Source organism: Hemitrygon akajei, chromosome 5, assembly GCF_048418815.1.
Source record: "Hemitrygon akajei chromosome 5, sHemAka1.3, whole genome shotgun sequence".
NCBI lineage: Eukaryota > Metazoa > Chordata > Chondrichthyes > Myliobatiformes > Dasyatidae > Hemitrygon > Hemitrygon akajei.
In genome coordinates, this window is record NC_133128.1 from 196,303,870 (window position 1) to 196,321,506 (window position 17,637).

Below are 17,637 nucleotides of genomic sequence, written 5' to 3' on the forward strand. Positions count from 1 at the left end.
TGAGCTCATTGGTTAAAGCCCTTTGGTTCAAGAGTCTGATGGTTGAAGGATAATAACTGACCCTGATCCTGCTGTTGTGAATTCTGAGGCTCCTTTGAGTCCTTTCAAGAAGTCGGGTTTGATGTGCTGGAATTTCCATTTACTGTAGCCTCTCTGTCTAAGTAAAGTGAAGAGGACTGTAGTGGCCTCCTGGAAGTCCACCACTCTGGTGCAAATGTGGTGAAACTGAGTCAGTTGTGATTTGATGATGCCCTTGAATTTTTCTGATGACGAGTCATGGACAATTATACTCCCCAGTCCCTAAGGGTTAAACTGAAATGCATTGTAAGGCAACCCACTCAACACTAATAACAACTTTTTCTTCTCATAACAATGAGGGAAAACCAAACCCAAAAAAGTAACTTTATATTTAAAGACCAGGTTTTAACATTGGTCCATGTTGTCAACAATATTTCCCTGCATAACTGTGATCTCCACAGGTACATAAAAACTCTGGTTGTGATTGTTTTCCCACGTAAATCCACTGTTGGATTGCCTTCACAGTGTAGAATTTGCATGAATGCTTTATGCCAGGTTGAAGGAGACAACTCAAGTAAATCAGCAGTCTTTTTGTATGTCTTGTCTATCATATGTCCTATTCACTGATAACATTCTGGTTCATATGTACGTGCCTAATCTCTCAATCACCTGCCTCTTTAACTTGCCATCCATGCCAACATTTCTGTCCCCGGCATTGTAAATGTGCTGACAAACAGCACCCTCTCCTGTCTAATCTTTACATTTGCATCAAATTCAAAAATTTCAGATAATTAATACTTGCACAATATTTTTACTCTTGCATTTGTTTTACAACATACAAGTAAAGTGATACTCAGTTGATGTAGTTCTTTCAACGTTTAGAAGCAAAGGTTTAGTAAATCTACATCCCTTTCCACGGTTGTCAATGAAGGTGACAGCAACTAGTGGTGGTGTGGTTGGTGAGAAAGATTGTCAAAGGGCAGAGCAGGATACAGATCAACTGGAAATATGGGCAGAGAAATGGCAGGTGGAGTCTAATCTGGACTAGAGAGATGATACCACTTTGGAAGATCAAATGCAAGGTGAAGACCTCCAGTGACCATGGTGGCTACAACTATGAGAAGTGCATCCAGCTGCAGCTTCGAGCAAACTGCGTTAAGGAGTTGGAGCTGGAAATGGATGAACTCTGGATCATCCAGGAGGCTGAGGGGTGATAGACAGGACAAGTAGAGGTAGTTTCACCCAAGGTGCAGGACACATGAAATTGGGTGACAGTCAGGAAGGGGAAAGGGTTGAAGGAGCCACTGCAGAGTACCCCTGTGGCCACCCCCCTCAACAACAGGTATATCACTATTGTGGGGTTTGAGCGAACAGTGAAAAGTCACAGTAATCAGGTCTCTGGCATTGAGTCTGGCTCAGTTGCTCAGAAGGGAAAGGAGGGTGAAAATGCACGTTGTGGTGATAGGGGATTCGTTAGTTAGAGGGACGGACAGGACACTCTGTGGGCGAGAACAAGAGGTATGTTGCCTCCTGGATGATAGGGCCCAGTACATCTTGGATTGAGTCATCAGCATTCTGAAGTAGGAGGGTGAACAGCCAGAGGTTGTGGTCCATGAAGGTACCGATGACATGGGTGGTGCAAGTGAAGAAGTTCTGCATTGGGAGTTCAGGGAGTTAGGTGCTAAGGTAAAGGACAGGACCTCCAGGGTTGTGATCTTGGGATTGCTAACTGTGCCACATGATAGTGAGGTGAGAACTAGGAAAGTTATACAGTTTAATATGTCGCTAAGGAGTTGGTGTAGGAGGGAGAGCATTAGAGTTTTGGATCCTTGGGCTCTCTTCCAGGGAAGATGGGACCTTTACAGAAAGAACGCTTGCACCTGAAATAGTGAGGGACTAATATCCTAGTATAAAGGTCTTTTTAATGCTGCATGGTGGGTTTAAACTAGAGTTGCAGGGAGATAGGAACCAGAGTGCCAGAACAGTTAGTTGAGAGGTTATGAAGGCAGGTATTGGTAGGACGTCAGACAAAGTTAGGAATCAAAAGATTAAGTATGGTGCAACTCATGTCCTGAGCTGCATGTATTTCAATGCAAGAAGTAATGTGGGAAAAGTGGATGATCGTGTTGAGGATGAGGTAGCTCATATCCTCACAGAGGCAATATGCAGTGAGGAGAGGCTGGTGTTAGGGCAAAATTGTAGTCAATGTTTGAGTTGCAAAGTAAAAGGCGGACAAAATCAAAAGAGGTGAATATGTGACTAAAGGTGTTATATTTGAATGTGCGCAGTATACAGAATAAGATGGATGAACATGTAGCACAGTCGCAGATTGCCATGTATGTTGTCGTGGGCATCACTGAATCATGGCTGAAAGATTATAGCTGGGAGCTTAATGTCCAAGGATGCACATTGTATCAAAAGGACAGGCAGGAAGACAGATGGGGCAGCGTTGCTCTGTTGGTAAAAGATTAAGTCAAATCATTAGAAAGAGGTGACATAGGGACATAAGGTGTTGTTAAATCATTGTGGATAGAGCTAAGGAACTGCAAGGGTAAAAATACCCTGATGGCAATTATATGCAGATCCCTAAACAGTAGTAAGGATGTGGCCTGCAAATTACAACAGGACATAGAAAATGCATGGCAAAAGGGCAATGTTCCAATGGTCATGGGGCATTTCAATGTGCAGGTTTCAGTATGCAATATGTAGGGAAAAGCAGTTTGCTGCTGGGTTCCAAGAGGAGAGTTTTCTAGAATGCCCACAAGACGGCTTTTTAGAGCAGCTTATGGACTAGGTCATCAGCTATTCTGGATTGGGTGTTGTGCAGTAAACCAAAATTGATTAGCGAGCTTAAGACAAAATAACCCTGGGGGACAGTGATCATAATATGATTGAATTCACCCTGAAGAAAGAGAAGTAGGTACAGTTACTGTTACAAGAGAGGACATGCTCAAAAAGCTGGAAGACCTCAAGGTACCTTAAGTCATCCAGACCAGAGGAACTGCACCCTAGGGCTCTGAAAGAGGTAGCATTAGAGATTGTGGTGGCATTAGAAATGATCTTTCAAAAATCTTTGGACTCTGGCATGGTGCCAGAGGACTGGAAAATTGCAAATGTCACTCCATTCTTTAACAAAGGAGGAAGGCAGAAGAAAGGAAATTATAGGCCTGTGAGCCTGACTTCAGTGAATGGGAAAATGTTGGAGTCAATTGTTAAAGACAAAGAGATGGAGTACTTGATGATACATGACAAGATAGTACAAAGTCAGCATGGTTTCCTTCAGGGAAAATCATGCCTGATGAAACTGCCAGAACTCTTTGAGGAGATTAGATAAAGTAGGATAGATAAAGGAGATGCAGTGGATGTTGTATATTTGGACTTTCAGAAGGCCTTTGACAGGGTGCCATGCGTGAGGCTGCTTACCAAAATAAGAGCCCTTAGTATTACAGGAAAGTTACTAACATGGTTAGAGCATTGGCTGATTGGTAGCAGGTAGTGAGTGGGAATAATAGGATCATTTTCTGGTTGGCTGCCAGTGACTAGTGGTGTTGCAGAGGGTTTGGTGTTGGGACTGCTTCTTTTTATGCTGTATATAAATAATTTAGATGATGGAATAGATGGCTTTGTTGCTAAGTTTGCAGATGATACAAAGAGGGACAGGTAGTGTTGAGAAAACAGGAAGGATGCAGAAGGACTTATACAGATTAGGAGAATGGGCAAGAAAGTGGCAAATGAAATACAATGTTGGAAAATACATGGTCATGCACGGGTAGTAGAAATAAATATGTGCACTATTTTCTAAATGGGGAGAAAATCCAGGAATCTGAGATGCAGAGGGACTTGGGAGTCCTTGTGCAGAACACCCTGAAGGTTAACTTGCAGGTTGAGTTGGTGGTGAGGAAGGCAAATACCACGTTAGCACTTATTTCAAGTGGTCTAGAATACAAGAGCAAAGGATGTGATGCTGAGGCTTTATAAGGCACTGGTGAGGTCTTGCCTTGAGTATTGTGAACAGTTTTTGGCCCCTCATATCTTAGAAAAGATGTGCTGGCATTGGAGAGGGTCCAGAGGAGGTTCACAAGGATGATTCCAGGAATAAAAGGGTTATCATACGAGGAACAATTGATGGCTCTAGGTCTGTTCTCGCTGGAATTCAGAAGGATGAGGGGGATCTCATTGAAACCTTTCGAATGTTGAAATGCCTAGACAGAGTGGACGTGGTGTTTCCCATGGTGGGAGAGTCCAAGACAAGAGGGCACAGCCTTAGGGGTGCCCTTTCAAAACAGAGATGTGGAGACATTTCTTTAGCCAAAGGGTGGTGATTTTGTGGAATTTGTTGCCACATGCAGCTGTGGAGGTCAGGTCATTTGGTGTGCTTAAGGCAGAGATTGATAGGTTCTTGATTGGACATGGCATCAAAGTTACGGGGAGAAGGGCAGGAATGGAAGTTGAGTAAGAGAAAGGAAAAAGGTCAGCCATGATTGAATGGCGGAGCAGATTCGATCGGCCAGATGGCCTAATTCTGCTCCTATGTCTTATGGTATAATTTGAGAAGGAGAAGCTGAAGTCAGGTATATCAGCATTACAGTGGAGTAAAGGGAATTACAGAGGTATTAGAGAGCAGTTGGCCAGAATTGATTGGAAAAGAACACTGGCCGAGCAGCAATGGCTGGAATTTCTGAAAGCAATTTGGAAGACATAGGATATACACATCCCAAAGAGGAAGAATTATTCTGAAGGCAGGATGATATAACTGTGGCTAACAAGAGAAGCCAAAGCCAATATAAAGCCAAAGAGAGAGCATATAATAAAACAAAAATTAAGAAGAAGAGCATTGGGAAGCTTTTAAAAACCAAAAGAAGGCAACTACAAAGACAGTTGGTAAAGATGGAATATGAAAGTAAGCTAGACAATAATATTAAAGTGGATACCAAAAGTTTCTTCAGATATGTAAATTGTAAAAGAGAGGTGAGAGTGTTTATCAGGCCACTGGAAGATGATGCTGGAGAGGTAATAAGGGGGACAAGGAAAAGGCGGGTGAACTAAATAAGTATTTTGCTTCAATCTTCCTACACTAGCAGTACGGTGGAAGTTCCAGGTGTCAGGGGTCACGAAGTGTGCGAAGTTACCATTACTAGAAAGAAACTAAAACTTTGAAGGTAGATAAGTCACCTGGTCCAGATGGTGTACACCCCAGAGTTCCAAATGAGGTGGCTGAAGAAATCATGGAGGCATTAGTAAAGATCTTTCAAGAATGACTAGATTCTGGAATGGTTCCGGTAGAATGGAAAATTACTAATGTTGCTCCACTCTTCAAGAAGGGAGAGAGACAGAAGAAAAACATAAGACCATAAGACATAGGAGGAGAATTAGGCTATCTGGCCCATCAAGTCTTCTCCGCCATTCAATCATGGCTGATCCTTTTTTCTATCTCCTCCTCAATCCCAGTTCCCAGCCTTCTCCCTGTACCCTTTGATGCCATGCTATCTGACTGCATGCTATCTTTACTTTTTTACCATCTGTCCTATCCTGAGTCCTTGTGTGGAATTCTCCACACAAGGAGGCCAGGAAGGCTCACTTGTGGGAATATTCAGGGTAGAAATTTAAGGATTTTTGTTTATTAAGGAAATGAAAGAATGTGGGGTTTGTGCAGGAAAGTGGTACTGGGATGTAAAAGACAGACTACAATCATATTGAATGGCAGAGCAAGTTGGACAGTAACTTTGCAGCAAAGTTGGTAAGTAATTGATGCAGATCAATCATCCCAATGCCAGGACTACTCCTACTTCTAGTATTTACATCGTATGCTCTGTGAAGTCCTTTAGGACACTTAACTCCGCTACAGGTTCCACATAAATGCAAGTTGTTGTATTTGAATGAAAACAAAGATGGTAGAAAAATAATTCTACTTAAACAGGTCAAATGACAATTATTTAATTCTTTAGATCTAGTATTTAAAGAAAAATTATTAAAAACAGAGAAATGGTAGGAAAGTGAGAGAGGATTACGAGTTTCTTTTTACAGAAACATGAAAAGTAAAAATATTTCACTCATTTTTTTCTGATTTTGTGATTCTATATTTTTTTAGTCACAGCATGTAATTGTTGCCTTACATTTCCAATGTCCCTTGGTAATAAGTGAACAATTTTTTAAAAATAATTTAATTTGACCACATAAGAGTATATTAACAAAGTGTCAATACTCACCATCAGTTATCAGGGCTTTGCTTGTAAGGACTCTACCAAGCATGAATTTAACCACAGCCAAGATACTACACAGGATTCCACTTACAATGGATACACTAAAAAGGAAATCATCCTGAAAAAAAAAACAGGTATTTAGTGAAATAAAGGTATCTTCTTCATAGCCAGATAAACAACTGAAATGTTTAAGCATATAAGCAAAGATATTGTCAGTTATATTACAAACTCCACCAATGAACACTACATTAATATTCCTTTTATTTTGTACTATTTACTTATTTTCATAATTTATAGTATTTTTTATATTTTGCTCCTTTATGCAAAACCACAAATTCCATGAAATATGTAGGTACTAATAAATCTGATTCTGAATCAGTTTTTGAAAGTCTATAAATAATTTATAACATCACTAATAGCAATTATAATGTATCAAAACATCTCAAGTAGCTTCAAAGTAAAGTTAATTAGTAAATGACAATTGATAATTAACTTGTAATTGATGCAGGTCAGTCAACCCAGTCCCAGAACTGAAGGGCTAACTATCTACAGCTGCTTCGTCATATTATCCACTTCATCATAGATCAGAGGTCGGTATACACACTTCATCATATGTCAGAGGAAGGTATAAACCCTGCATCATAGGTCAGGGGTCAGTATATACACTTCATCATAGGTCAGGGGTCAGTATATACACTTCATCATAGGTCAGAGGTATGTATATAAAGTCAGAAGACCATAAGATATAGAACCAGAATTAGGCCATTTGGCCCATTGAATCTGCTCCACCATTTCCTCATGGTTGATCACACTTTCATCCAGCCCTAATCTCCTACATTTCCCCACATGTTTTCATGTCCCAAAAAATAAAGAATCTATCAACCTCTGCCTTAAATATACATAAAGACTTGGCCTCCACAGCTGCCTATGGCAATGAATTCCTCAGATTCACCACCCACTGGCTGAAGAAATTCTTCCTCATCTCCATTCTACAAGGAAACCCTTCTATTCTGAGGCTGTGTCCCCTTGTCTTAAACTCTGCCACCATAGGAAACATCTTCTCCACATCCATTCAATCAAGGCCTTTCGCCATATGATAGGTTTCAATTAGGTCACCCCTCATTCTTCTAAGTTCCAGTGAATACAGGCCCAGAACCATCAAACATTCTTCATATGACAAGCCATTTAATCCCAGAATCATTTTCGTGAACCTCCTTTGAACCCTCTCCAGTATCAGCAGATCCTTTCTAAGATAGGGGTCCAAAACTGCCCACAATATTCAAAGTGAGGCCTCACCAGTCTCAACATTACATCCTTGCTGTTACATTCTAGTCCTCCTGAAATGAATGCTAACACTTCATTTGCCTTCCTCACCATAGACTCAACCTGCAAATTAAACTTTAGAGAATCCTGCGTAAGGACACCCAAATCCCTTTGTGCCTCAGACTTGTGTATTTTCTCTTCATTTAGAAACTAGTCAAATCTTTAATTTCTTCTACCAAAGTGCATGACCATAGACTTCCTGAAACAATATTCCATCTGACACTTCTTTGCCCATTCTCCTAATCTGTCTAAGCTCTTCTGTAGCCTCTATTACTCCTCAGAACTACTGCCCCTCCACCTATCATTGTATCATTTGCAAACTTTGGAACAAAGCCATCAATTCCAGCATCTATATCATTAACATATAGCATAAAAAGAATCAGTCCCAATACAGACCCTTGTGGAACATCATTCGTCACCGGCAGCCAATCAGAAAAGGCTCCCTTTGTTCCCACTCTTTGCCTCCTGCCAATCAGCCACTGCTTTATCCATGCTTGAACCTTTCCTGTAATACCTTGGCTCGCAGTTTGTTAAGCAGCTGCATATGTGTCACCTTGTCAAAAGCCTTCTGAAATTCCAAGTACTCAACATCAACCAATTCTCCTTTGTCTATCCTGCTTATTAATTCCTCAAAGAATTCCAATAAATTTGCCAGTCAAGGCTTTCCCTTGAGAAAGCCATGCTGACTACAGCCTATTTTATAATGTGCCTCCAAGTACCCCGAGTCCTCATCCTTAACAATCAACTGCAACATCTTCCCACCCACTGAGGTCAGACTAACTGGCCTATAGTTTCTTCTGCCTCTCTTCTTCCTTGAACAGTGGAGTGACATTCACAGTCTTCTGGAACCATTCTAAAATCTAGTGATTCGTGAAAGATCATTACTAAAACCTCCACAATCTCTTCAACTGTCTCTTTCAGTTCAGGAGAGGGGTACACCTCCTGGTCAAGATCTAGGTATGTACTTTCAGAACTTTCAGTTTTCCCAAGAACCTTCTCTCTAGTAATGGTAACTTCACATACTTCCCTGACACCTGGAACTTCCACCATTTTGCTACTGTCTTCCACAGCCAAGGCTGATGCAAATTACTAATTCAATTCTTCTGCCATTTCCTTATCCCCTGCTACTACTTCTCTAGCATCATTTTCCAGCAATCCGATGTCCACTCCTGCCTCTCTTTTACACTTCATGTATCTGAAGAAACTTTTGGTATCCCCTTTAATATTACTGGCTAGCTAATCCATCTTTCCTTCTTAATGACCTTTTCAGTTGCCTTCTGATGGTTTTTAAAAGCTCCCTAATCCACTAACTTTCCACTATTTTTGCTGTATTATATGCCTTCTCTTTGGCTTTTACATTGGCTTTGACTTCTCTTGTTAGTCATGATTGTGTCATCTTTCCTTTAAAATACTTCGTCCTCTTTGGATGTATATATCCTGTGACTTCCAAATTGCTTCCAGAAATTCCAATGATTGCTGCACTGCCATCATCCCTGCCAGTGTCCTTCCCTAATCAATTCTAGTCAACTCCTCTCTCATGTCTCTGTAATACCCTTTACTCCACTGAAGTACTGACACATCTGACTTTAGTTTCTCCTTCTGACATTTCAGGGTGAATTCCATAATATTATGATCATTTTCTCAAGGGTTCATTTTCCTTAACCTCTCTAATCAATTCCAGTTCATTGCACAGCACGCAATCCAGAATAGCGGATCCCCTAGTGGGCTCAACCATGAGCTGCTCTAAAAAGCCATCTTGGAAACATTCTAGAAAATTTCCCCTCTTGGAACCCCCACCAACCTGATTTCCCCAATCTACATCCATATTAAAATCCCCTATGACTATTAGAACCATAGAACATTACAGCACAGAAACAGGCCCCGTGGCCCTTTTTGGCTGTGCCGAACCATTTTTCTGCCTAGCCCCAGTGACCTGCACCTGGACCATATCTCTCCATACACCTCTCAACTATTGTAACATAATCCTTTTGGCATGCATTTTCTATCTCCTGCTGTAATTTGTAGACCACATTTTTACTACTGTTTGGGGATTTGTATGCAACTCCCATCAGGGTCCTTTTTACCCTTGTGGTTCCTTACAAGTTCAAGTTGCTTTTATTGTCATTTTGACCATAAACTGCTGGTACAGTACACAGTAAAAACGAAACAATGTTCCTCCAGGACCCTGGTGCTACATAAAACAACACAAAACTACACTAGACTATGTGAGACAGCACAAGGCTACACTAGACTATATAAAACAACATAAAAACTGCACTAGACTACAGACCTCTGTAGTCTTTGCTCTGTCCACAATGTTTCAACCCTTCCGACCCTATGTCACCTCTTTTAATGATTTAATTTAATCTTTTACCAGCTGAGTCATGCCACCCCTCTGCTTTCCTGCCTATCCTTTTGATACAATGTCCATAATTGGACATTACATTCCCAGCTATAATCTTCGTTCAGCCATGATTAAGTGATGCCCACAACATCATACTTGCCAATCTATAACTGTGTTACAAGTTGATTGACCTTATTCTGTGTGCATTCAGATTCAACACCTTCAGTTCTGTATTCACCTTTTTGATTTTGTCCACCTTTTACATTGCAACTCATCCTGTTAACTGAAATTTTGTTCAATCATCACTTTCTCCTTGCTTGGAGTTTCTCTACACATTGTTTCTGTTTGTAAACCAACTACCTCAACTTCAGTACTATCACACCAGTTCCCATCCACCCGCCAGATTAGCTTAAACCTACCCGAACAACTCAAGCCCACCTGCCTGTAAGGATATTGGACACCATCAGGTTCAGGAGTAACCCATCCCATTTGTACAGGTCATACATTCTCCAGAAGAGATCCCAATGATCCATAAATCTGACCCTCTGCCCCCCTGCACCAGCTCCTCAGCCACACATTCAACCTGCCAAATCATCCTATCCTTACCCTCACTGGCGCATGGCACAGGCAGTAATCCAAACCTACCCTGGAAGTCCTGTTTTTCAGCTTTCTGTCTAGAACCATAGAACACTACAGCACAGTACAGGCCCTTCAGCCCTCCATGTTGCGCTGACTCATATAATCCTTATTAAAAAGTACTAAACCCACACTACCCCATAACTCTCCATTTTTATTTCATCCATGTGCCTGTCCAACAGGCTCTTAAATACCCCTAATGTTTTAGCCTCCACCACCATCCCTGGCAAGTCATTCCAGGCACTCACAACCCTCTGTGGAAAAAACTTACCCCTGATGTCTCCCCTAAACTTCCCTCCCTTAATTTTGTACAGATGCCCTCTGGTGTTTGCTATTGTTGCCCTGGGAAACAGGTACTGACTATCCACCCTATCTATGTTTCTCATAATCTTGTAGACCTTGATCAAGTCCCCTCTCATTCTTCTACGCTCCAAAGAGAAAAGTCCCAGCTCTGCTAACCTTGCTTCATATGACTTGTTCTCCAAACCAGGCAACATCCTGGTAAATCTCCTCTGCACCCTCTCCATAGCTTCCACATCCTTCCTATAAAGAGGTGACCAGAATTGAACACAATACTCTAAGTGCAGTCTCACCAGAGATTTGTAGAGTTGCAACATGACCTCTACTCTTGAACTCAATCCCCCTGTTAATGAAGCCCAGCATCCCATAGGCCTTCTTAACTACCCTATCAACCTGTGCAGTGACCTTGAGGGATGTATGGATTTGAACCCCAAGGTCCCTTTGTTCATCCACACTCTTAAGTAACTGACCATTAATCCTGTACTCAGTCTTCTGGTTTGTCCTTCCAAAATGCATCACCTCACACTTGTCCGGATTGAACTCCATCTGCCATTTTTCTGCCCAACTCTGCAGCCTGTATATATCCTCTTGTAACATTCGACAACCCACAGTTCCATCCACAACTCCTCGAATCTTCATGTCAACCGCAAACTTACTCACCCATCCTTCCGCCTCTACATCCAGGTCATTTATAAAAATCACAAATAGCAGGGGTCCCAGTTCAGATCCCTGCGGCACTCCACTAGTCACTGACCTCCAGGCAGAATACTTTCCTTCCACAACTACCCTCTGCTTTCTTCCTTTAAGCCAATTTTTTATCCAAACAGCCAAGGTTCCACTTATCCCATGCCTCATGACTTTCTGGATGAGTCTCTCATGAGGGACCTTGTCAAATGCTTTGCTAAAGCCCATGTAGACCACATCCACTGCCCTACCCTCATCAATTTCTTTTGTTACCTCTTCAAAAAACTCAATCAGGTTCGTGAGGCACGATCTTCCTTTCACAAAGCCATGTTGACTATCCATGAGTAGACTGTACTTCTCCAAATGCTCGTAGATCCTATCCTTAAGAATCCTTTACAGTAGTTTGCATACCACTGACGTAAGACTCACTGGTCTATAGTTCCCAGGTTTCTCCCTATTATTTTTTTTAAACAAGGGAACTACATTTGCCATTCTCCAATCCTCTGGCACTTACCCTGCAGCCAAAGAGAATTCAAAGATCATGACTAATGCTCCTGCGATCTCTTCTCACAATTCCCACAACAACCTGGGGTGTATCGTATCTGGCCCTGGGGATTTATCAATCTTAATGTTTTTAAGAAAATCCAGCACTTCTTCTTCCTTAATCTCCACATTGTCCAGCACACAGGCCTGCTCTACTTCGACCTCATCCTGATCAAGATCCTTTTCACTTGTGAATACTGAAGCAAAGTATTCATTTAGGACCTCCCCAACCTCCTCCGCTTCCAGGCACATGTTGCCCTCTTTATCCTTTAGCGGTCCCACCTTTGTTCTCGTCATCCTCCTATTCTTCACATACCCATAGAACGCCTTGGGGTTCTTCTTAATCCTACATGTCAAGGCCTTCTCATGCCCCCTTCGAGCTCTCCTAAGTCCTTTCTTTAGCTCCTTCCTGGCTACCCTATATTTCTCATAAGCTCCTTCTACTTCCTGCTTCTTATATTTAACATATGCTTCCTTTTCCCTCTTGACAAGTTGTCTCACATGTTTCATCAGCCACGGTTCCCTTTTCCTACCATTTTTTCTTTGCCTTAGTGGGACAATCCTATCCTGAACCCAGCTCAAGTGGTCCCAAAACTTCTCCCACATTACTTCTGTGCTTTCCCCTTTGAACATCTGTTTCCAATTTACTCTCGCTAGTTCCTGCCTCATCCCTTTAAAGTTAGCCCTTTCCCAGTTAAGCACTTTACCATTTCATCTGACTTTATCCCTTTCCATAGCTATGCTGAAGCTAAGGGGTTTGTGGTCACTCTCACCAAAATGCTCCCCCGCCAACAGGTCTGTCACCTGACCAGGTTCATTACCCAGAACTAGATCCAGTATAGCCTCTCCTCTCGTCGGCCAGTCCACATACTGTGTCAGGAATCCTTCTTGAACACACCAGACAAATTCAGCCCCATCTATCCCCCTTGCACTCAGGAGGTGCCAGTCAATATGAGGGAAGTTGAAATCACCAATAACTACTACCCTGTATTTCCTGCACCATTCTAAAAATCTGCCTGCTTATCTGCTCCTCAGTGTCCCGAGGGCTGTTTGGGGGCCTATAGACTACTCCCAGCACCGTGATTGATCCCTTCCTATTTCTGATTTCTACCCAGACTGACTCCGTGGACACTCCTTCTGCAGCGTCCTCCCTTTCTACAGCCGTGATACTATCCCTGACCAGCAATACCACTCCCCCCCCTTTTCTACCTCCCATCCTATTCCTTTTAAAACACCTGAACCCCGGGACCTGCATCATCCAATCCTGCCCTTCCTCCAACCAAGTTTCGGTAATGGCCACAACATTGTAGTTCCACGTACTAATCCATGCTCTACGTTCATCCTCCTTGTTCATAATACTACTAGCATTGAAAAAGACACATTTCAACCTCTTTAACTGACTACAATTATGCTCTGTCCCCTGCCTGTCCTTCCTCATCAACTCAGAACACTTAGCATCATGCCCTTGTCCTTCTACCTTAATCCCTGCACTCACGTTCTGATTCCCACCCCCCTGTCAAACTAGTTTAAACCCTCCCCAACAGCTCTATCAAACCTGCCCGCCAGGATATTGGTCCCCCGTCCTTTTTGTACAGGTCACACCTGCCCCAAAAGAGGTCCCGATGAAATCTGAATCCCTGCCCCCTGCTCCAATCCCTCAGCCACGCATTTATCCTCCACCTCAATCTATTCCTATTCTCACTGTCGCATGGCACAGGCAGTAATCCAGAGATTACTACCTTTGAGGTCCTGCTTTTCAACTTCCTTCCTAACTTCCTGTAGTCTTTTTTCAGGACCTCTTCCCTTTTCCTACCTATTTCATTGGTACCAATATGCACCACGACCTTTGGCTGTTCTCCCTCCCACTGCAGGATATCTTGGACGCGATCAGAAACATCCTGGACCCTGGCACCTGGGAGGCAAACTACCATCCAAGTTTCTTTCCTGTGTCCACAGAATCACCTGTCTGAACCCCTGACTATAGAGTCCCCTGTCACTGCTGCCTTCCTCTTCCTTTCCCTACCCTTGTGAACCACAGGGCCAGCCTGTGCCAGAGGCACGGCCACTGTCGCTTCCCCCAGGTAGGCTGTCCCCCTCAACAGTACTCAAACAGGAGTACTTATTGTCAAGGGGTACAGCCACAGGGGTACTCTCTAGTACCTGACTCTTCTCCTTCCCCCTCCTAACTGTGACCCACTTGTCTGACTCCTGTGGCCCCAGTGTGACTACTTGTCTGTAACTCCTCTCTGTCACCTCCTCACTCTCCCTGACCAGACGAAGGTCATCGAGCTGCATCTCCAGGTCCCTAACACGGTCCCTTAGGAGTTGCATCTCGATGCACCTAGTGCAGATGTGGCCATCCGGGATGCCGGGAGACTCCAGGACCTCCCACATCTGACAGCAACCACAGAAAACTGGCCTCACACACATACTACCTCCTTTTGCAATCAGCAACTGCCTCACCTCGTCCCGTTACCACCGAAGCCTGTTGAGCCAAAGCCCTTTCACTCTGCTGCCCAGCTCCCTAAAATCTCTCCTCATGACCTTCTCACCTTGTCTAACTATGTCATTGGTGCTAATATGCACCAATACCTCTGGCTGCTCACCCTCGCCCTTGAGAGTACCATGGACCGAATCTGAGACATCCCTGATCCTGGCACCAGTGAAGCAATTTACCATCCGGGAGTCTCTACTGCACCCATACAACCTCACCTCTGTTCCTCTGACTATGAAATCTCCTATCAACACTGCACTTCTCTTCACCTCTCTTCTCTTCTGAGCTGGAGCACCAAACTCAATGCCCGAGACCCTGTCACTGTGGCTCCTCTGGTAGGTCATTCCCCTCAATAGTATCTATAGTTACATACTTATTGTTGTGTCTGTGCAACTACATATTAATTAAATAAAAGCATGCATGTGGGAGATTGCTTCATCTGGTGTATTCACTTGCAGCAAGAGTCTATGCATTTATTTATGCATAGACAACAGTCCATACGTAGTGCTAACTGGAGTTATTGGTATAAAAGAAATAGATCCAAACATTACACTTCCTACCCCTTTAGATTAATACAACATAAAGCAGTATACGTACAAAACATTGTATTTCCCTTTCATCGCCCAAAAAGCCATAAGATATAGGAGCAGAATTAGGCCATTCAGCCCATTGAGTCTGTTCCACCATTCTATCATGGCTGATCCTGGATCCCACTCAACCCCATATACCTGCCTTATCGCTACATCCTTTGAGGCCCCGACCGATCAAAAAACTATCAACTTCCACCTTAAATATACCCACTGACTTGGCTTTCACTGCAGTCTGTGGCAGAGTATTCCACAGATTCACTACTCTCTTGCTAAAGGAATTCCTCCCTATCTCTGTTCTAAAGGGTAGCCTCTCAATTATGAGGCTGTGTCCTCTAGTTCTGGATACCTCCACCACAGGAAACATCTTGTCCACGTACACCCTATCTAGTCTTTTCAACACACGGTAAGTTTCAATGAGAGTCCTCCACATTCTTCTAAATTCCAGTGAGTACAGGCCCAAAGCTGCCAAACACTCCTCGTATGTTAACCCCTTCATTCCTGGAATCATCCTTGTGAACCTCCTCTGGACTCTCTCCAATGACAACATATCCTTTATATTCCAAATAAACAAGCTTTCACAATAACAGTCCATAACTACCTTCACTGTACTAAAGGTTCAGTCTTTTGGGTGGCGCTCTGTTTCTTTCAGGACAGTGGCTCTGGACCTGTGGAGTGGTATCAGGTTTGGCAGGTATCTTGTCAAAGACAATGTTCTCGGTGTCACGGTGCTATCAGTGATATGATCAACACTGAGAGGTAAGTCCGGACACCATAATGTGTCCATCTTGTTGGATGCCATCGACTCCAGTATGTTCTTCCACTGTCTATCTGCCCCCTGCTAGTTCCCCTCCCCCCACCATTTCCTCCACATCAGAGTGGGGAGGTTTGGAAATCTCTTCACCAATTATAGGGTAGCACATACCATACTCCCATTTCCTCATCTTCTGAGTCCGTACCACATTCGGTGGTTAAGTTCCTTCCAGGCCTTTCCACTGCGTGTCCTTCTGTTCTCCCACATCAATGCAGAGTCCTCCTATTTGGTGTAGGGTCCACGTCGGGCTCTGGGTCAATATGTACCTCTTGTCCCAGAGGTAGAAGGTGGTTCTGATGGAGAATCTATCCCATCTTCTTTTGTCACTTGGAAAACTGGTAGGTGTGCATCTGACTCTCCACTATGTAAGGCGTAGCCACCCAGTAGTCAGCCAACTTATCCTTCCCTGGTAGCCCCAGATTCCTTATGAACACTGTCTCCAGGCATCAGTTGGGAGAACCTAATCTTTTGATCATATCTCCTCTTGTTTCCTTGATTCTGCTTGGTAGCAGAGACCTCTGCGAGATCATAGCCCTTTGCAATTTCCTCCTCATGTCAGGTCTTCTGTGGCAAATCTTCTCCACCAGTCCCAAAACAAAGGTCAGCAGGCAATCTTGTTTCATGCCCAAACATCAAATAATATGGTGAGTTTCCAGTAGCTTAATTCTGTGCACATTTGCCAACAATGGAAGACATGACAAGCCATCAGTGTTGCAGTATTGTTTGGTACCCTTGAACTCTATTTCATAAGAGTGGACTCCGAGGAACAGTGCCCAACTTTGTAACACAGTAGCCTACTGTGATTGAAAATGGACTCAGGTGCTGGTGATATGTCACTATCTTGAATTTTTGTCCATAGAGGTAGTAGTGGAACTTCTTCATTCCTCATACTAGACTAAGGGCTTCTTGGTCGATTTGTGTGTAGTTGCATTCTGCATTCGTTCGTCAGTGATCTTGAAGCAAACGCAATTGGGTGTTCAGATCCATCTTTCATAATGTGTGACAAAACGGCCCCAGTGCCATTGCATGCCAGTCTGATGGACAGTGATGGGCCATAATGGGTGAGCAGCTCATCGCTTTGTTTCCTTGAATGCTTTTTCACGTTTCTGACCATTCCCACTTTGCTGCTGTCTGTAACAGTGCATTCAATGGATGCAGCATTGTAGCAATGTTTGGGAGAAACTGGTGGTAGTAGTTTACAAAACCCAAGTGTGACCCGAGATGTGACACATTTTCTGGTTTGGGTCCCTGTAGCACTCCTTCAATCTTTCAGCTTTTTGAGCATCTTCTCCCTTGTAAAACTAATCACACTCACTTCTCTTTCCTCACAGCCTTCAATATTTGGCACGCTGTTAGTATCTTCCTCAGTGAAGACTGATGCAACATACTCATTTAGTTCATCAGCCATCTCCTTGTCCCCCGTTATTATTTCTCTGGCCTCATTTTTTAGTGGTTCTGTATCCACTCTCATCGCTTATATTTTTTACAAACTTGAAAAAGCTTTTACCATCTACTTTGATATTGTTTGCTGATTTGTTTTCATATTTCATCTTTTCCTTCCTGATGATTCTTTTAGTTGCAATTTGTAGGTTTTTAAAAGCTTCCCAATTCTCTATTTTTGCTAATTTTGCTTTGCTGTACGCATAAGAACATAAGAAATAGGAGCAGGAGTAAGGCATCTGACCCATCGAGCC

The 17,637-nt window shown here is 43.1% G+C and overlaps 1 protein-coding gene across 1 annotated transcript in view; it reads right to left on the reverse strand.

The window, feature by feature from the left end:
• The window catches only part of tmem163a (transmembrane protein 163a), a 235,086-nt gene that overhangs the window by 13,144 nt on the left and 204,305 nt on the right, over positions 1-17,637 (reverse strand). The window contains exon 7 of the mRNA XM_073047605.1: positions 6,225-6,336. Coding sequence (XP_072903706.1) covers positions 6,225-6,336 — 112 coding nt within the window. The remainder of the gene's footprint in view (positions 1-6,224; positions 6,337-17,637) is intronic.